The sequence below is a fragment of the Lithobates pipiens genome, unplaced genomic scaffold, assembly GCF_037356315.1.
Source record: "Lithobates pipiens isolate NorthernLeopardFrog02 unplaced genomic scaffold, aLitPip1_a1.2 Scaffold_16, whole genome shotgun sequence".
In the NCBI taxonomy this organism is placed as follows: Eukaryota; Metazoa; Chordata; class Amphibia; order Anura; family Ranidae; genus Lithobates; species Lithobates pipiens.
This window is the reverse complement of record NW_027507748.1, coordinates 602,140,221-602,161,926: the sequence shown is the minus strand read 5'-3', so window position 1 is coordinate 602,161,926 and position 21,706 is coordinate 602,140,221. Positions and strand designations below refer to the sequence as shown.

General features: G+C 44.5%; 1 protein-coding gene across 8 annotated transcripts in view; it reads right to left on the bottom strand.

Annotated features, from left to right (window-relative positions):
* The window catches only part of PARP4 (poly(ADP-ribose) polymerase family member 4), a 716,724-nt gene that overhangs the window by 334,323 nt on the left and 360,695 nt on the right, over positions 1-21,706 (bottom strand). For all 8 annotated transcript variants that reach the window (XM_077483981.1, XM_077483982.1, XM_077483983.1 and 5 more), the window contains exons 24-26: positions 19,783-19,970; positions 16,496-16,595; positions 15,247-15,417 (exon numbers count right to left, since the gene is read on the bottom strand). In XM_077483981.1, the coding sequence (XP_077340107.1) occupies positions 15,247-15,417; positions 16,496-16,595; positions 19,783-19,970 (459 nt within the window). The remainder of the gene's footprint in view (positions 1-15,246; positions 15,418-16,495; positions 16,596-19,782; positions 19,971-21,706) is intronic.

Genomic DNA, 21,706 nt, shown 5'->3' with positions numbered 1-21,706 from the left:
GTCGGCATTGGAAGAGTGGAGGTACTTGTTGGAAGGTGCGGTTCATCCTGTGTTAATCTATACCGACCACAAAAACCTTGAATATCTAAGAACCCGCCAATTGCCTGAAGCCTCGGCAGGCCCGCTGGGCACTGTTCTTTTCTCGATTATGCTTTTACTTCATGTATCGCCCTGGCTCGAAAATGTGAAACCAGACGCGCTCTTGCGCATGTATGACTGCTCCAAAGACTCTGCTGCCCCAGATACTATTCTACCTGCGAGCAACTTTCTAGTCGTACAGCCGGACCTGCTGTCCCAGATCAGAGAGGCATCTTTGAACTCGCCCACTCCTCCAGGAATTACTTTGACCATCAGGGAGGGCCTTCTGTGGAAGGACAGTCAAGTCTTTGTTCCTGAAAGTATCCGAATAAGAGTCCTTGCCCTTCTTCATGACCACCCATTAGCAGGGCATTTTGGGGCTTGCAAGACTCTGGAGCTGGTGCAGCACACTTTCTGGTGGTCTGGTTTAAAAGAATTTTGCAAGAAGTACATCAATTCTTGTCCTGTATGCATCCGGAGTAAGGAAACTAGGAGCCAAGCCTGGGGACTACTGAAACCTTCCTGCACCTGATCGGCCTTGGCGAATGATCACCATAGACTTCATAGATGAGCTTCTACTCTGAGGGTTGCACAGCCGTTTTTGTAGTCATGGATCGACTTTCCAAGATGGCTCATTTCCTACCATTAACGGGGACTCCATCGGCATCAAAGACAGCCCGTATCTTTATCAAGGAAATCATTACACTTCATGGTGTACCTGCTAATAGAGTATCAGACAGCTGGGTCCAATTTACATCCTGGTTCTGGAGGGCTCTGTGTGAGAGTTTGAAGATCGAGCTGGCCTTGTCATCTGCTCATCACCCCCAACAGGCAGACTGAACGAACAAACCAGACTCTTGAACAGTATATCAGATGTTTCACGTCTTTTGTACAGGACGATTGGGTATCCCTACTGCCTCTAGCGGAATTCGCTTACCACAATGCCAGTCATTCAACCACAGGACAGCCTCCGTTTTTTGCCAACTATGGGTTTCACTTATCATTTCTCCCCGATTTTCTTCCAGAATCTTCAGTGCCAGAAGTCCAGGACACAGTGACCTTCCTCAGCCGTAACAACCAGGTCCTACAAGAAGCAATAACCAAGGCCCAGGCAGACAGTAAGAAAGCCTTCAATCGGAAGAGAAAGGGGAGAATTGAATCTTCAAATCGGGGATCAGGTATGCCTTATACGTCTAATCTCAAGTTAGCCTGTCCTTCGAAAAAAACTTGCACCTAGCTTTTTGGGCCCTTTCCCGGTGAAGAGAAGGATTAACAAAGTATCTTATGAATTGTCCTCATCTGAGTCAATGAAGGTGCACCCAGTTTTTCATGTGTCCCTGCTAAAACCTTCGGTACCTGACCTCTTTCCGAATAGAGGAACTAGACCAACTGAGCCCATCTTAGTTGACGGTAGAGAGGAATATGAGTGAGGAATATATCATCTCCTACTCCTACTACTTGACCTCTCTGCTGCCTTTGATACTGTTGACCACCCGCTCCTCCTCAATAAACTACATTCCCTTGGCCTCCGAGATTCTGCGCTTTCCTGGTTCTCTGCCTATCTATCACAGCGCTCCTTCAGTGTCACCTACAACTCTGTATCCTCCTCTCCATTGCCCCTTTCTGTGGGGGTCCCCCAAGGATCTGTTCTTGGACCCCTTCTCTTCTCTATTTATACCTCCTCCCTTGGTCACCTGATAACCGCCCATGGCTTCCAATACCACTTATACGCCGATGACACCCAAATCTATCTGTCTACTCCTCACCTCACTCCTTCAGTCTCCTCTCGCATTACTAACCTGCTAACTGACATATCAGCATGGATGTCACACCATTTCCTTAAACTAAACCTCACTAAAACTGAGCTATTAATAATCCCCCCTGCACATGCCCCCCTCCATGACTTTTCCATCAAAATCAACAATGCAACCATCAGGCCCTCCCCTCACGCCAGGGTACTAGGTGTAACCCTAGACTCTGACTTGTCATTTCAGCCCCAAGTCCAATCGCTGTCAAAAGTTTGTAGATTTCACCTCAGTAACATCTCTAAAATGTGCCCCTTTTTAACAAATGAAACTACCAAGATCCTCATTCACTCCCTTGTTATATCTCGCCTTGACTATTGCAACTCCCTTCCCATTGGCCTGCCTCTCCATAGGCTATCTCCCCTTCAGTCTATCATGAATGCTGCTGCCAGACTTATCCACCTTACCAACTGCTCAGTGTCTGCCAACCCTCTCCTCCAATCCCAATCACCCAGCGAATTAAATTCAAAATACTAACCACCACATACAAAGCCATTCACAACTCTGCCCCCGAGCTACATCACCAATCTTGTCTCCAAATATCACCCAAACCGTCCCCTCCGTTCTTCTCAAGACCTCCTACTCTCAAGCTCTCTCATCTCCTCCTCCCACACTCGTCTCCAGGATTTCTCCAGAGCCTCTCCAATCCTCTGGAACTCGCTACCTCCACCGGTCCGGCTATCCCCTACTCTTGCTACCCTCAGGCGATCCCTGAAAACTCATCTATTCAGGGAAGCCTATCACGTCTCAAACTAATCTCCTACCACTTCCATCAACTCATTCCCAACAGTTATAACCTTCTGTACCACCTGCCCCACCCTTTTAGATTGTAAGCTCTTCTGAGCAGGGCCCTCTTAATCCTCTTGTATTTAATTGTATTGTAACTGTATTGTCTCCCTTTTATATTGTAAAGCGCTGCGTAAATTGCTGGCGCTATATAAATCCTGAATAATAATAATAATAATCTCCACTTCCTGCATCAGCTGCTGCATCCAGCTCAGACACTCCTACCCCGCTGCGCTCACGGGACCACTGTCTTCACTCCAGTGGTCCCTGAACCAGAGTAGTAAGAGAAGTCTTCTTCCACCAAGTCAGGCTCAACACCCAGGTAAATAACAGTGACCTGCCTGGCCACAATAAAGGCACAATCTATCCCTCCTCCTAAAGGTTCTCTCATCCACAGATAGATGCGTGAAACCCAAGTGCATGTGTTCTACTTTGGTACCAGGAGGCATGGGAGGTGAGGGAGGCACGGTTGGGCCTGCAAAGCTCAGAGACAAATGTACAGGAGGCTTCCGCAAGCGCTCCTTAAAAAGAGAGTCTATGAGGATGGCAAACGTGATTAACTTTTCCAGCTCAGTGGGTATATCTCGGGCTGCCATCTCATCCTTGATGGTATCCGAGAGACCATGAGAAAAAGCAGCCATGAGGGCCTCATTGTTCCACGCAACCTCTGCTACCAGAGTACAGAATTCAATGGCATAGTCGGTAACAGTTCTCATACTCTGTTCGATGGACATGAGGAACTTGCCATCTGAAGCGGAGCGTGCAGAAACGTTAAATACCCTTTTAAACGAAGCCACATACTCAGGGTAACTCAAGACAACAGGTTTTTGCGTCTCCCGTAGAGGGTTTGCCCAGGCCAAGCCTCTGTCAGAAAGATATCACGAAACCTACTTTGCTTCTGTCCGTGGGAAACGCCTGGGGCAGCATTTCAAAGTATATCTCAACCTGGTGGAGAAATCCTCTGCATTGGAATGGATCGCCCCCAAATCGCTGGGGAAGCGGAGCAGCACCAGACATACCTCTTATAGAGGTAATACTCAAGGCAAGTGCCTGCACAGAGACTGGAGCAGCAGCAGGGTTGGCCTGCAACATAGGTTGTACCGAGGCAGCCACAATGGGAGATTCCAGGTGAGCCGTGCAACTCAGGAGCGTTTGTAATGCCATGACGAACTGATCCATGTGGTGATCCAGTTCATCCAATCTGGAAAATATATTACTAATAAGTAGATTGGCTGCATCTTCTGAATTCAAGGCCTTCACCTACTGTCAGAAACCATGAAATCAGACTGAGACAGAAGTACAGTTAAATCACACTTGTTTAATAAAAAAAAAGTAAAAAAGAACAAATGTAGTGAAAACATAGCCAAAGTTCAGTAACTGGAACGGATAGTCAGCCAAGCCAGAAGTCAGGGATCAATGTAGTGAAACAGCAAGCAGGATCTGGAGCCATAAGGCATATCCGCAAAGTAAGTGTTTAGAGAGGATTGCAGGAGATCGCTCTGTGATGCTGACCTAGGCAAAGGCAGAGATCCTCTAGACTGGTTGGCTTAAGTAGGCAGGACTGATGAGCAGGATATCATCAACAGCTGAGTAACTAACTGTGGAGAGAGATGGGAGTTAGCAATTAGCTGACAGCTGGGCAGCCAGCTCAGAGAAGGAAGGGCTGAGCCCAGCCCTGACATCCTCCTCTAGGCAGTCCTATCCCCTCACAGATATATACACACCTAGGGAACACATTTAACCCATTGATAGCCCCCTAGCCTGCCAGTGACATTTACACAGTAATCAGTGGCTATTTATAGCATTGATCGCTGTATAAATGTCAATGGTCCCAAAAAAGGGTCAAAAGTGTCCGATCTGTCCACCCCAATGTCACAGCACTGCTAAAAAATGCAGATCACTGCCATTGCTAGTAAAAAATAAATAATAAAAATGCCATTAATCTATCCCCTATTTTGTAGACGCTATAACTTTTGCACAAACCAATCAATATACACATATTGCGATTTTTTTTTTACCAAAAATATGTAGAAGAATACATATTGGCCTAAACTGATGAAGAAATTATTTTTTTACATTTTTTGGGGATATTTGTTATTGCTTTTCTTTCAAAATTGTCTGTTTATAGCGCAAAAAATCAAAAACCCGCAGAGATGATAAAATATCACCAGAAGAAAGCTCTATTTGTGGGGAAAAAAAGGACATACATTTTGTTTGGGTTCAATGTCGCACGACCACGCAATTGTTAGTTAACCACTTGCCGACCGGCGCACGATGATGTACGTCGGCAGAATGGCACGGGCAGGCATAAGGGCTTACATGTTCGTCCTTGTCTGCCCGCGGGTCGGGGGCCCGATCGGGCCCCCGCCCGGTGCCTGCGGCGGTCGGTATTCATTCGGGAGCGATCCCGGACGAGGGGACGGCCATTCATTCATGGCCACCCCCTCGCGATCGCTCCCGACTAATGAAAATGTCCGGTGACATCACTTCCTCTCCTGTAATGTAAACACAGGAGAGGAAGTGATGTATTCTCTCCTCCGTGTCGGTATTTTTCGTTCCGGCACCGAGGAGAGAACATCGGTGAGTTGCACAAGCACTACACTACACAGTAGAACATGCCAGGCACACTCACACCCCCCCTTTACCTCCCGATCACCCCCCAATTACCCCTGCCCCCCCAGTCACAGTGACACCAATTGCTTCTTTTTTTTTTTTTTGCATTGGTGTCATTTGTGACTGTAATAACTGTTAGGGCAGTTAGGGTTAGCCCCCTTTAGTTCTAATGTGCCCCCCTAACCCCCCCAATAAAGGTTTAACCCCGTAATCACCCCCCGTCGCCAGTGTCACTAAGGCTGGGTTCAGATTGCAGCGGTTTATGAGAACGAATGTGATTCGCACCGCACTGCAGTGCAAATCACATCCGATCTCTGTGCGATTCGAGTTCAGCCATACAGATAGTATGGCTGAATTCGTGTCGCACCCGCCGCACCCGCCGCAAATTCGCACGGGACCCTTTTTTTGGCCCGCAGCAGAATCGGATCGCATGGGTGTTCACACCATGCGATCCGAGTTTGCAGATCGCACTGCGATATGCGAACTGATCTGGGGGTGTCATTAACATTTCACTGACACTCCCAGCAGTTCGCATAGGGCAGTGTGAACTGCCGCCGGGAGGCATGCGATGCGGGAACCCGCCACGGATTCGTGGCGTTCCCGCATCGCTCCAGTGTGAACCCAGCCTAATAAGCGATCATTTTTCTGATCGCTGTATTAGTGTCACAGGTGACGCTAGTTAGGCAGGTAGGTATTTAGGTTCGCCGCAGCTTTTTATAGCGCCAGGGACCCCCATATACTACCGCATAAAGCCCCCTGATTGCCCCCTAGTTAACCCTTTCACCAGTGATCACCATATAACTGTTACAGGTGACGCTGGTTGGTTAGTTATTTTTTTATAGTTTCAGGGCACCCGCCATTTATTACCTAATAAAGGTTTAACCCCCTGATCACCCGGCGGGTGTCATTTGTGACTGTAATAACTGTTAGGGCAGTTAGAGTTAGCCCCCTTTAGTTCTAAGGTACCCCCCCTAACCCCCCCAATAAAGGTTTAACCCCGTGATCACCCCCCGTCGCCAGTGTCACTAAGGCTGGGTTCACATTGCAGCGGTTTATGAGAACGGATGTGATTCGCACCGCACTGCAGTGCAAATCACATCCGATCTCTGTGCGATTCGAGTTCAGCCATACAGATAGTATGGCTGAATTCGTGTCGCACCCGCCGCAAACTTGCACGGGACCCTTTTTTTGGTCCGCAGCAGAATCGGATCGCATGGGTGTTCACACCATGCGATCCGAGTTTGCAGATCGCACTGCGATATGCGAACTGATCTGGGGGTGTCATTAACATTTCACTGACACTCCCAGCAGTTCGCATAGGGCAGTGTGAACTGCCGCCGGGAGGCATGTGATGCGGGAACCCGCCGCGCATTCGTGGCGTTCCCACATCGCTCCAGTGTGAACCCAGCCTAATAAGCGATCGTTTTTCTGATCGCTGTATTAGTGTCACAGGTGACGCTAGTTAGGCAGGTAGGTATTTAGGTTCGCCGCAGCTTTTTATAGTGCCAGGGACCCCCATATACTACCGCATAAAGCCCCCTGATTTCCCCCTAGTTAACCCTTTCACCAGTGATCACCATATAACTGTTACAGGTGACGCTGGTTGGTTAGTTATTTTTTTTTATAGTTTCAGGGCACCCGCCATTTATTACCTAGTCTCACTAGTGTACCCCTAAATTTAGGGGTGTCTACTTTCCAAAATGGGGTCATTTGGGGGGGGTTTGTGCCATCTTGGCATTTTATGGCCTTCAAAACTGTAACGCCCTTAGAAATCCTGAAGGCAGTGCTTGGTTTTCGGGGCCCCGTACGCGGCTAGGCTCCCAAAAAGTCCCACATATGTGGTATCCCCGTACTCAGGAGAAGCAGCAGAATTTATTTTGGGGTGTCATTTCACATATGCCCATGGCATGCGTGAGCAATATATCATTTAGTGACAACTTTGTGAAAAAAAAAAAAAAAAAAAAAGTTTGTAATTTTCCCGCAACTTGTGGCAAAATATAAAATATTCCATGGACTCAAAATGCCTCTCAGCAAATAGCGTGGGGTGTCTACTTTCTAAAATGGGGTCATTTGTGGGGGTTTTGTGCCATCTTGGCATTTTATGGCCTTCAAAACTGTAATAGGTAGTGAGGAGTGAAGTCAAATATTTACGCCCTTAGAAAACCTGAAGGCGGTTCTTAGTTTTCGGGGCCCCGTACGCGGCTAGGCTCCCAAAAAGTCCCACATATGTGGTATCCCCGTACTCAGGAGAAGCAGCAGAATTTATTTTGGGGTGTCATTTCACATATGCCCATAGCATGTGTGAGCAATATATCATTTAGTGACAACTTTGTGAAAAAAAAATAAAAAAAAATTAAAGTTTGTAATTTTCCCGCAACTTGTGGCAAAATATAAAATATTCCATGGACTCAAAATGCCTCTCAGCAAATAGCTTGGGGTGTCTACTTTCTAAAATGGGGTCATTTGTGGGGGTTTTGTGCCATCTTGGCATTTTATGGCCTTCAAAACTGTAATAGGTAGTGAGAAGTGAAATCAAAAATTTACGCCCTTAGAAAGCCTGAAGGCGGTGCTTGGTTTTCGGGGCCCCGTACGCGGCTAGGCTCCCAAAAAGTCCCACATATGTGGTATCCCCGTACTCAGGAAAAGCAGCAGAATTTATTTTGGGGTGTCATTTCACATATGCCCATAGCATGTGTGAGCAATATATCATTTAGTGACAACTTTGTGTAAAAAAAAAAAAAAAAAAATTATTTTTTGTCATTATTCAATCGCTTGAGGCAAAAAAATAAAATATTCAATGGGCTCAACATGCCACTTATCAATTTCCTTAGGGTGTCTACTTTCCAAAATGGGGTCATTTGGGGGGGTTTTGTACTGCCCTGCCATTTTAGCACCTCAAGAAATGAGATAGGCAGTCGTAAACTAAAAGCTGCGTAAATTCCAGAAAACTTACCTTAGTTTGTAGATGTGACAACTTTTGCGCAAACCAATAAATATACAATTATTGACTTTTTTTTTACCAAAGACATGTGGCTGAATACATTTTGGCCTAAATGTATGACTAAAATTGAGTTTATTGGATTTTTCTAATAACAAAAAGTAGAAAATATCATTTTTTTTCAAAATTTGCGGTCTTTTTACGTTTATATCGCAAAAAATAAAAATCGCAGAGGCAATCAAATACCATCAAAAGAAAGCTCTATTTGTGGGAAGAAAAGGACGCAAATTTTGTTTGGGTACAACATTGCATGACCGCGCAATTACCAGTTAAAGCAGCGCAGTGCCAAATTGTAAAAAGACCTCTGGTCATTTACCAGCAAAATGGTCCGGTCTGAAGGTGGTTAAAGCGATGCAGTGCAGTTTCGCAAAAAATGGCCTGGTAATTAAGGGGGAAAATCCCTCTGGGGCTGAAGTGATTAAAGCGGTTCTGCACCTAAAAAAAAATATTAAAAGCCAGCAGCTACTAATATTGCAGCTGCTGACTTAATAAAATCACACTTACCTGTCCCAGGGTCCAGCAATGTCGCCATCCTCTGTCAGGGAATCGGGAAGTGAAGCATGGCGGCTTCACTGCCCGGTTCCCTACTGCGCATGCGCGAGTCGCTCTGCGCGTCTCTTCAGATCCCCCGCTGTGTCCTGGGAACTGTGTGTTTCCCAGAACACAACGGGGGCGGGGCGTCTGCGGGGGTCTGCGGCGGTCTGCCCGGAAGTGGGTGCAGATACCTGGATTATCCAGGTAACTGCACCCCCCTCCCCCCTGAAAGGTGCCGATTGTGGCACCGGAGGGGGGGAGGGATCAGATTAGCGGAACTTCCCCTTTAGGGTGAAGAACCGCTTTAAACACTTGGGCATCGTCAATAGGAAAAGTCAGTGTTCTATTCAGGCAAGATTCCTCATCTAAAAATGCCTGTGCATTAGAAGACTCAGAGACAGCCACAGCTGTGGGAATGTCCAATATGGAAGGAGTATGAGTTAAGCCCTGTACACACGAGAGGACTTATGTCCGACAGACTTCCGAAGGAGTTCCGTCGGAGTTCTGCCGGAGTTCCGACGGAGTTCTGACGGACTTTTCGGCGGAGCGGACTTGGCCACACACAATCACACTAAACTCCAACGGATTCGAACGTGATGACGTACGACTGGATTCGAATACGGAAGTTCATAGCCAGTAGCCAATAGCTGCCCTAGCGTCGGTTTTAGTCCGTCGGAGTAGCATACACACGAGCGGAGTTTTCGAAGGGGACCGGGTCCGGCGGAGTTCCTTCGGGAAAATTTGAAGCATGTTCCATATTCTAAAGTCCGTCAGACTTTGGTGAATCAAAAGTCCGTTGCAGCCCACACACGATCGAATAGTCTGACGGACTCAGTCCGTCGGACTTTGGACGTTGAAAAGTCCGCTCGTGTGTACGCGGCATTACACTTCCCCTGCATTCTGAATCAGTTATCATGGTAGTAGTTTTGCTAATACAATCTAACATAATTGTAGAGAATTTCTCTCTGTATAATGCAGAGAACACCTAAAGGAGCTAATGGAGAATTCAAGGAATGTGCAATCTCCACTGCAAGACAATGATCAAGGCTATCGGTGTCAAGTCCCTGGTGAGGGATGCTGTAAGCCACACTTGAACTGTTAGTGGATTGTGAACTGGAAAGGGCTGATGAAACCCTCCATTTGTGTTGGGGATCTGATATGTTGTACTGCTCAACTGAGGCAACTCCAGAACACACACCAAGAACCTTGGGTATTACCAACCAGCTGATGAATGATAAATGATTTGATGCCCAGAGGTGACTCTAGGCTTCAGTGTCCATTGCAAGTGGAGTAATGGGATAAACTAACTCATGAAAAAACTCTTGCACATAAAACTTTATTGATCTGGACAAACACCACGTAGCCCTAACTGGGACCACCCCGGCTGACACATTTCACCCAATTTGGGCTTAATCACAGGGATAAAGAGGCAGGAGGGGAGATGCCTTTATACATCAATGTAATTAGGATATGAAAGTTTATAATATTACCAAAGATATAGAAGCTATCAATTCCTTTCTAGAAAACAGTGACACGATTCATGCCCTGAGGAATTCTAGCACCACATGTAAAAATCGTGACCTCGTGAGACGTTTAACTCGCAGGGCCAGCCCCCGTCCAGTGGGGCTATGTCGCGGCCGACCTAGCGCGTAGCTGCGGTCTGCATGCGCTAGTTGGCCAGACTGGGGTGACCACTGGATCGAATGTCCAGCCCAGCCTGGCAGTTGATTGTAGAGCTCACTGGAAAAATACAGGAAAAAACCAACAAACTAAAAAATAAAAATTGCCAGGACAAGAGATCCCAACAGGGAACTAGGTCCTTACTCCTGACTAGGCGGAAAAAAGGCCTATAGCAGAGAGGGGGTGTATATCACCTAGGACTGCCCATGGGCATAGCAAAGTCTTTTTTTCTTCCTAGTGTCAGTGTTTCAATAATGCTTATTCCACTTCATGCAAGTGCATATTTCAAAGCTAACTACATTAAGGCTTACCTGTAGGTCCAAACCTACACGGTTTAGGAGATATTTGCCAAAACACAGGCACCGCTGTCTACGGCGCATGCACTGTAGACAGCGGCACGCAGGTGCACTGGGCATGCCGCTGTCAACGGCAATATGCCGCCAGTGGAGGCTCCCGTGTGCATGTGCGGGAGTGAGCCAATGCACTACAACCCAAAAACACCACACCTAATCAACCTTCTAGCTCCTCTGGCTACAACAGGTATGCTCCACCGGCCCCTACTGGGAACTCTTACCCCATATACATCACTCCAGCAACATGTCATGTACCTACCCTGCTTCTGGCCAAGCCTTGGCCAAAATTCTAATTCCTCCTACTCAGGACATGACTATGAGGATTACTCCATTTGGAAAGAATATGCCTGCCACATACCCAATTCTGCTTTTTAATCAAAGAGGTCAGGGAAACCTGCTGCTCTGAAATAGGTTCCCTCTGGAAGGATTTTCGACTCCTTTGCCAATATTGAAATGCTGGAGGGTAACCTACAAACAAGATTTTTCTTGGAGGAAAGATCAGTCTCCCAGGCTACTGTTATCCACAACCTCCAACATCACATTAATGACTAGGTGACACAAAATAACATAATGATCAGGGGCCTCCCAAGATGACCTGCATACCACGCAGCGCACAAACCATTTTTGTTAATATTCTGGAGAGCTTTGTGTGTACACTGCAATGAGTGTAGGTGTGGGGTACTGTGTATGTAAAGGTAGGGAGAGCTCTGTGTGTACGCCACCTCTATCAGGTTCCAGATATATAATGTCACCCAACATGGATGCCCCCTCATCTTTGCATTGTGTATAGAACCACTTTCAGCTTATATCAAAAACAAAAAGTGCAGCTAAGTGAGAAATAAAACCCTTATACTGTCACTGTATGCTGATGATGACCCACTTCCCCTTAAACAACCTTTTATAAGGATCACAGACTACCTAAATCAGCCCAATACACCACTAAATTCCAAGGTGGTCTTGCAATCCTAGACTCAAATATAAATTTGTGGCTTAATTCTTGCATTTTGGTCCACCTCCGAAGCGTATAACAAGTGGATTGAATTGGAAAAACCCTGGCTGTCTCCAGGCAATCTATTAATATGACACTTTGCTAACATCACAAATATGCCACTTTGTCAACATTACAAATATGCCATCTTCAAACTCTACTGCATTTAAACACATATGCAGAGTTGTACCACGTAGAAAGGGATTCATTTCTGCTATTTACAAACCCCTGCTTAGTCTGGCAATCCATTTTGTAAATTAAAATACATGAGCAACTGGTAAAAAGTCTTAGGTCAAGAGAGCTCCCCACTGGCAAACTATCTGAAGATGAGCAAGCAAAAGTTCCACCTGCACATTTTAAAAGGAAAAAAATTATTATTGTTCCACTGGTATTACACCCCATAATGTCTTCATGCAATGTATCTGTCCACCTCTAACACATGCTGGAGATGGCAGTAGAAGTAGGTTCCCTATGCCATATATACTGGGCATGTCACAGTATAAAAACCTATTGGACTATCATTGAGGGCATAGTCTTTTTCATCATTTGCCAGCATCCACATGCAAACTTATCTCACTGTATTCTAACATGTCTAAACTGTGCTCAAATGAAAACAAGCTACTAACCCTTCCAAGCTAGAACTCCTTACCTGTTGTCAGGGAGATACAAACCATGGAGCTTCTATCAGTCAGAATATCCCCTCGAAAAATACAATAAAATCTTTAACATGATCTTTGTGTGTGTAAAACTCATAACAGGAAGTCAATTTTGGCAATTGTTTGATGTTTGCGTCAAGATCATCATTAATGCCTGTATAATTTACTCATCTGTGTGTTAACCTTGAGATGCTGCTCTTCATAGCAACATATAACTTTTGGCTGTTTCCGTTTGACTTATTTTATAACTTTATATGCTAATTTTGAGCTATACAGAACTGCACTTTGCATAATATAACACCGCACAGTATTTACATTTCAGCTGTATTAAGACTTTTATGCTCTTTGTCTTGAAACTTCAACACTGTTATCACATGTTATATACACACACAAGCCTGATAGGCTTCAGGTTTGTACTTTACTTTTTAGTACTTGTACCTTTAATAAAAATATTATGAAACTAAAGTAACCTCTAGATCTAAATTCCCACTTTTCTCTCGGGAGAACGCAAACCACCTTTGACACCCCCTTTCACCTTTCCCCCCTTTTCTCTACCTCTTCCTAAACTTTCAAACTTTTTTTTTGACAACAGCAATGATTAATTTATCACCAACCCAAGGCTGATCATAGATAAGTCATTTTTTTTTATTTTTTTAGATCAGCCAGCAGATTGATTAAAATATATTATATATATATATATATATATATATATATAAAATATTCCCCCATCCACACAAGGGACACAGAGGAATCCTCCCCACTGTGCTATTGTATTCTGACAGAGGGGACTCCACTATCAGGATACACTGATCAGTGAAGCAGCCGATTGACTGCAGCCTGCTGATCGAGAACATTTTTCCAACATTCCCATTCAACAAAAATCAATCTTTAGATTAATTTCTGTCGAGCGGGCCCTGCTGAACTGGCAGAATTTCAATCCACCTGTGGCCACCTTAACTGATCCAGACCTAGAGTACTTGCTGATGTTCTACATGCTTTGAAAAACGTAGTACTAAGGCACATTTAAACATGCACATGGATGTGTCCTTTAACGCTGTGGATTGTGATGGAAAATCTACATCCAACAGCCTTCATGCGCCGAGCGTTCTTCTGAATTTCATAACCTACGGACTTACCACCTGCCATATGGTTATACTGTGTCTTGGTCGTCTACTTCCGGTACATTGATATGTCCTCTACACTCTGTAGGATCTGGTTTCATATACTGCACAGATTTCTATCCTTAATTTTTATTATGTTTGTATGTTTAATAAAAATTTTAATAAAACAATGATAAAAAAAACTAAAAGATGAGTGTGCACTTGTGTGATATATATATTTTCTTTCAAAGTCCAGCTTGGCTCTGTTTCCTGCACTTTCCTATTGGGCTGCCCATTACACTGAAGTTGGGATGAGCTGGGTTCAGTCCCATCTCTGTCTGAATACAGTTCGACAGAACCAGTGCAAAGCTGTCAGGTGATCACATCCTTGCCAGCACAATCAGCTGTAAGTGGGGCATTCACCTCCCCACAGCTGCATGTACACAAAGACAGTGATGCTTATGACATCAATAACTTAATATGGCCACATGGCCATATTCAGTCAATGCCATTGACCGAATATGGCCATGTGACCATATTTGGTCATCGACATTAGAAGCATGCCCCCCCCCCCCCCCTTTTTGTATATGCAACTGCAGAAGAGGGTATGCCCTGACTGCAGCTGATTTAGCTAATGGGGATGAGACCATGTGACACCTTTCAACAAGTTCTGCTCAACGTAGATTTACAGGCAAAACTTTCTTTTTTATTTTGGAGGGTTACGATTTTTTTTCATCAGTGTCTAATTGCAGAAACTTATCTTCACTTCCTGTTACATAGCCAAATAGGAAGTGAGAGGAAATCCCTGCAAAATAAGAGAATTCCATAAGGGACCTCCAGGTCACCAGAACTAGTGTCCCCATTGGAAGATTTCCCCACAAATTTTCTGGGGACAACCCAAAACTTGGGATTTTCTTTTACTTGCACTTTCAATGATAATGGTAAACAGGACAAATATAGAGGGAGAATCTCCCTAACAGAGGCACAGACAGCGATGAAAACTGACAGGTGTCCTAATCCTTCTCTACTCCATCCAAAACCCCCCAAAAAAGTTTTGCTTTTAGTTATGCTTTAAGATCCCTTTAACACCAGGGCTTTTTGCAGGCGCTATAGCGTTAGAAATAGCGCCTGCAATCCGCCCTAAAAAAGCTGCACCATTGTTTGTAGTATGAAAGCCCGAGGGCTTTCACACTACAGTGGTGCGCTGGCAGGACATCAGGGAAAAGTCCTGCCAGCAGCTTCTTTGGAGCGGTGAAGGAGCGGTGGGTTTACCGCTCCTCCACCGCTGCTCCCCATTGAAATCATTAAAAACACCGCTATTGTGGTGTATTGCCTGCGGTTTTAACCCTTTCTCGGCCGCAAGAGGGGAGTAAAAGCAAATCTGGCGGTAAAACACTGCTAAAAATAGCGGCGTTTTACCGCCCGCGCTATGGGCAGTGTGGTGTGAAAGAAGGGGATGGGTGGGGCAAAACTATGCTGGCCTTTGAAGAGTGTACTAATCAAGATTTGCATATGGTATCACATGCCTATACCTCTGTATCCTCTGATTTTTTTGATGAACAATGCTCACTAAAGTTAACCATTGTTTATGCTTTTTTTTTTTCCCCCATCATGTGTTACCAGTTTACTTTTAACAAAGCATAAAAAATGTTTACCTGAGTGCAATTAGGGACAAATCCATAAACAAAGAGACTGTCATCATGATATAAAGACTGAATGCTGGCGGGGGCTTGCATCGGTTCAGTGGGATTTGTACCAAAAAGCCTCCACTTGATGGAGATGGCTGTACATGCAGCTGATTTGAGCTTTGAACCATGTTTCTCCATCTGTGAAGATACAATGGACAATTAGGGTAGGAACACATAAGGCTCAGTTCACAAAGCTTTAGCACAAGGATTAAGACCTTTTTCAGTCATTAGACTGTAATTTTCAAATCTCATTGGACTTAAAGTATTTGTAAAGTTTAAATTTTCACTAAAATTTATTTTGTTATATTTACCTGCCCACACACACCACCCATGGCTCCTTCAGTTCTCAGTTTGTCCTCTAACAGCAGGAAAGGAGAGAGTAGCTCTGCTGCAGACGGGACGGCACTGGATCAGTGCAGGAGTCAGGAATGTGTTGGGGGGCCAAAACTACTAGTGGGATGATTTTTACCTAAATGTAAGGCGTGCATTGAGGTAAAACAGAGGTAGACTTTAAATCCACTTTAATTAGCCTAAAGTGTCCCTTACTGGGAAGCTGTGCCTTCTGGAGATCACTTTATCTTAAGTTTCACTGAAAATGCCATACAATGCAGCTCACATTGAAACCCATCTACAGTCTATTAATTTAGCGGTCTATTGGCTTCCAATTCAGGTCTGTGAAGTCTAAGCTGCACACATGGGAGATGGGAAGAAGAGTGAGCCATGGTCAACTGGGATGATTTTGAAATAGAGGCTGTGTGTCACAGGACAGGTTAGATCTGCCTAGGAAGTTCCAGGAGGCAAGTACCAAGTACAGGGGTTGCCACTGCTGGCCTTCCAAAAAACATTAAAGTTGCTCATCAGCGCCAAGTAGGGTGAACACATTTCCAAACTGCCATTCAGGGACAACGCCGCCCCCCCCCCCCCCAGCGTGTATGCCCTCACGCCAGCCGAAAAAAAAGATAATTATTGGGACACAAATGCAGATTGCGGGACAATCCCGGGCAATCCGGGGCACCCTAGCGCCAAGGCTTATAGTGGACCTTATAGTGGACTTATAGTGGACCTTCACTCACCCATTTGGATGTCTGAATGTGCTTCCTATTCTTTTCCCAGTATTATCAAGGACCATAAAAACTTCCACTATCAAATCACTCGATATTACCCCCTGGAGGCTAGTGGAGTAAAATGAAACCTGCTGTTCTCTCATTTCTATTACCTGGCTTCTCCATCTGCTCTTAGATGTGTCTGCAAAAAATTCAAATGCTCCAGCACCATCTTTTGCCAAACGCCTTAGCATATGTTTATTTGCTTTTGCCCTGGAATAAAACACAGTAAATAGGATTAACTGTAAAATGTCTTATGGGCTATCAAGGAGTTATTTAACTATTATATGTAAATTGCACAGTTATGACATAAGGAGGAGCAACATTACTTTGCCAACAACGAATGCCTTACATTTAACAGGATGAATGCACAACATAAAAGGGATAATTAGTTATTATAGAAATCACATAGTAACAAGGAGGCTTCACTTCATCCCATAGTGGTCAGGTTTAACAGTATCTGGAGTAGCAATGTTAGATTTTAGAGTGCCACCTGCTGGTGTAATCACAGTTGTGATGTATGGTCAGTGGAACAACCAGTAAGTGCAGTATCAGACCTGCAATTTACCACTTTAGGAAGGGTTGGTTTTTTGCACAGACTTCAGGGAATAGAGACAGTTTAAAGATTTAGATTTTTTTGTAATCCTTGCTCCTGTATCCAAACACCACAACAAGTTATATAAAGCATACAAGCAATATAAAATAAGAACCATGTCACACTACCAACTTTGTAGCAGCTTCACATCTGTCTTTTTCCCCCCCTAATTATTAATAGAATTGCTTCTGTAGCTGACTAAGCCCTCGTTCACATTGGAGCAACTTGTCATATAATTTGACAGGTCAAATCACATCCCAGGTCGCATCCTATTGTTGGCAATAGCACTGTTCAGATCGGTGATTCAGAATGTGTCTTGCCCAGGAGGAAGAATACAGTGCCTTGAAAAAGTATTCATAAGCCTTGAAATTTTCCACATTTTATCATGTTACAATAAAAAAGGTAAATGTATTTTATTGGGATTTTACAATATCTCACAAAAGAGAGTACACCCCTCACATTTATGTAAATATTTTATTATATCTTTTCATGTGACAACACTGAAGAAATGACTTTGCTACAATGTACAGTAGTGAGTGTAAAGCTTGTATAACAGTGTAAATTATCTTCAAAATAACTCAGCACATCCATTAATGTCAAAACTGCTGGCAACAAAAGTGAGTACACCCCTAAGTGAAAATGTCCACAGTCAAGCATGGTGATGGTGGTGTCAAAGGCTGGGACTGAATGAGTGCTGTCGGCACTGGGGAGCTACATTTCATTGAGGAAACCATGAATGCCAACATGTACTGTAACATACTGAAGCAGAGCATGATCCCCTCACTTTGGAGACTGAGCTGCAGGGCAGTTTTCCAACATAATAAAGACCACAAACATATCTCTAATGCCGCGTACACACGATCGGACTGTCCGGCGGACAACCCACTGGGCTGTGCAGCGGAGGTCCGCCAGACTTTCCGAATGAGCGGGCCTGCCCACACACGACCGTACAATCCACCGGACTATGGTGGGAGTCCGCCAGACTTTTGAAATCTGGGACTAGCCCAGCATCCTCCGGGACTGTGACATCATAAGGGGTAGGGTCACCATGTGACATCACGCAGTGACCCCGCCCTTTGTCCCTATATAAGCCACCGCACAACGAGTGCCTGCCATTACGACCAGAGAAAGCATTGTGTCAACATTGGAAGAAGGAAGCGGAGGCCCGCCAAGAAGAACGAAGAGCAGGACAAGACCCCCGAAGTGTGGGACAAGACCCCAAAGTTGAAAAAAGACCCCGGGAGGGCAGCAGCGACGAAGGAGAAAGCCGAGCTCCTCTGCTAGTAAAAGATCCAGCAAAAGCGCAGAAGATAGCGGAGGAATCCGGCGAGAAGACCCCCAAAGACGGAAGAAGAGAAGACCCCCAGAGATGTCTAATAAAAAGTATTTTAAAAACCTGTGTTGTGTTTTTTTATGTACACTTTTTTTCACCAGGTGAATGGGTAGGGGTACATTGTACCCCATACTCATTCACATAGGGTGGGGGGGCAGAATCTGGGGGATTCTGATAAGGGGGGCTGGAATCCCAGATTCTGATAAGCCCCCCGCCCGCAGACCCTGTCAACCAATGGTCAGGGTTGTCGGGAAGAGGCCCTTGTCCTCATCAACATGGGGACAAGGTGCTTTGGGGTGGGAGGGCCACAGGGCTGGCCTTCCACCAGGTTATTATACAAAAAAAACGGAAAGAAATACTGCGCTATAAAAATATATGAAAAAAAAACAAAAACAAATCAAAATACCTAAAAGCTGCGATTAATATGATGTGATACACACCCATAAATCATATAAATCAAAAAATTTTAACCGCACTCTCACATATAATAAATCCTAGTACAAAAAATAACACCTAAAAATTATAGGAAAAACATAATATATAAACAGAAATACTGTGTATACACCATAAATAATCACAATCTAGTGAAGAAATACACAATATAAACAAATAAATGAATAAATAGGAAATATGTTAAATAATTATGAATTCATGCAATAATAAAGTGCACAAAAAATGTATAAACAATCACAGATACTGTAAATAACAAACAGGGTGCTCAAAAAAGATGTGTATAAACAACAGTTTCTCATAAAGGTGTAATCATGAGCGTGACAGTCCAACGAGCGGAAATGTTTCTTCAAAAGAAATCCTGTGCAGGTGCAATAAAAAAGCTTCCTTCACCAACACCGTGCTGATAAATAGTAAGAATGCGCGCTTACCAAATCTCAAATCAAATAGGCATATGTTATCAGGAATCTCAAAGGGTCATCACACCGGAGCACCAACTCGTTTTTCACACGGTTGAACCATTCATAAAATGCAAATAGAAACTCCCATAGCGTAAATCCGTAAATAAAATCTTTTATTCAATCATAAAAAACATACTCACAAACATAAAGGTCAAATCAGCGTTAAAAAAGCCGGCCGGCAAAGCGAACGCCCAAATGTCACGTGATTGCGTCAAGCACGTCGAGACCACCCCTTCCACCAGGTTATTTGTGAACTCTTTCTGCATTATTGCAATACAAGTTCTTTCACTGTACTGGGACTGAATGTGTTCTTCTGCTTCACCACGCTGCACCCTACCTACACATGCATTTGTGGCCGTATTTGCACCTTTTAAAATGCATAGTACTGCAGAACCATCCAATTTTGCACACACAGCAGTCCATTAATTTAGTTTTCATAACGATGCACAGGAACATGTAAAAAAAGTGCACGCTTGGACGCACCTCTTGGTGTAAACGAGGACTTAACCATTTTCAAAGGGTGCTGTTAACAGATACAGTCCGTCAGTGAATAATACTTACCCTACACCACAAGTGAACAATTTAATATGGTTTTTATTTTTCTTTAGGATCTGGAAGGCAATGTTTTCATTTTGGAGGTGCCCATCAGAGATGAGGAGGATTTTATGAGGTCCAGATGTGGGTTTAAGAAGACAGGTGGACTGTAGAGGCTTCCAGAACTCTGTACTTCCCATGTTGGGTTTGGCCATCTAGGAAAGGATCAGAGGTAAATAAAATGAGAACTACAGGTCAAAGGGAAAGTTATATTTCAGTCCGCCACTATTTTCAATTCAGTCTGGCCTGAGCCTGGGGTAAAAAATTTACTCAGTTTCTATACAGGAACCATATGTTTTGGCCATGTTCATGTCTTGTGATCTTAACTTTAACCTAACTCTAATTTGCCTTAACTTTTGCATATTTTAAAGTTGAACTCCAGGCAGATATAAAAAAAAAAACACAAATGAATGCACTTCTATATTTAACCACTACAATACAGGGCACTTTCGCCCCCTTCCTTCCCAGCCCAATTTTCAGCTTTCATGGCTCTAGCGCTTTCAGTGACAATTGCGCGGTCATGCTACACTGTACCCAAATGAAATTGTTATCATTTTGTTCGCACAAATAGAGCTTTATTTTGGTGTTATTTATTCACGACTCCGTTTTTCATTTTTTGCGATATAAGCGCTAAAAAAGCGGAAATTTTGAAAAAAAGCAATATTTTATTTTTTCTATTTTAAAAGAAATCCAATAAAATCAAATTTTGTCATAAATTTAAGCCAAAATGTATTCTGCTACATGTTTTTGGTAAAAAAAATTCCGTTAAGTGTATAATAATTGGTTTGTGTGATCACGGACATATGTACGCAAATGATCATGTACATATGTGTGCAGGTGATCACGTACATATGTGTGCAGATAATCATTGGGACATGTGATTTTAGTGGGACATATGTGGGGGACATGTTTTTATTATTAGGGACATGTGTTTTTATTATTTGGGGACATGTATGTTTTGGGGACATGTGTGTTTTGGGGACATGTGTGGGGACTGTGTTTACACTGTGTTGTGTGTTGTGTGTCCCCCCACACTAGACTGATGATCAGTGAGTAAAAAGCTGTAAAAAACAGCTCATACTCACTGATCATCAGCCGGCTGCAGCGTTCTGCTCTCCTCTCCTCAGCGATGACTTCCGTGTGAGGAGAGGAGAGCCGATTGCCTAGCAACCGGCTGTTTGTTTACATCACATGACGGCCGTGATTGGACACGGCCGTCATGTGATCAGGAGGGCCAATCACAGAGCCCTCCTGCCGATCTGAGATGTGCCGTGTCCGGGTGACACGAGCACATCGGGATCGCGCCGCTGCGCGGGCATGCGCGCGATCCCGCTACTTCTGAAGGACGTTCCTGAACGTCCTATCAGAAGTAGACGGCTCCCACCCGGCCGTATATATGCATTGGCCGGGTGAGAAGTGGTTAATAATACATCCTTAAAAGTGTAGTAACGTTTTTTATTTTTATTGTATCATTCTTACCTAGGTGGATGCAGCATGGGTCCGATGCTGCATGTTTTCCCCGGCGCCTCTACACTGAGAACCGAGCGATCAAACACCACCCTTCGCTCAGTTCTGACAGTTCCCTGAGCAGAGAGCTGCAGACTGTTAGTCACTGCTCTCTGCTCTGCCTCCTCTTCGTTCACTGGAGCACTGGGCTGTGGAGGGGGTGGGGCTGGCCATCTCAGGCTCTCAGTGGCTTGCTGAGAGGCTGAGCCAGATGTAGGGTCCAGGCACCTGGTGGATACAGACAGGCACCTGGTGGATACAGACTTTGCCACAATGACCTGGCCTGACTTCTGTGATGTCAGCAGACAGCGGACTTCAGCCCGCTCTCTGCTGAAAATGAATTCCACTCCTATGATCCATAAGAGAAGCACAGCCAAATAAGCTT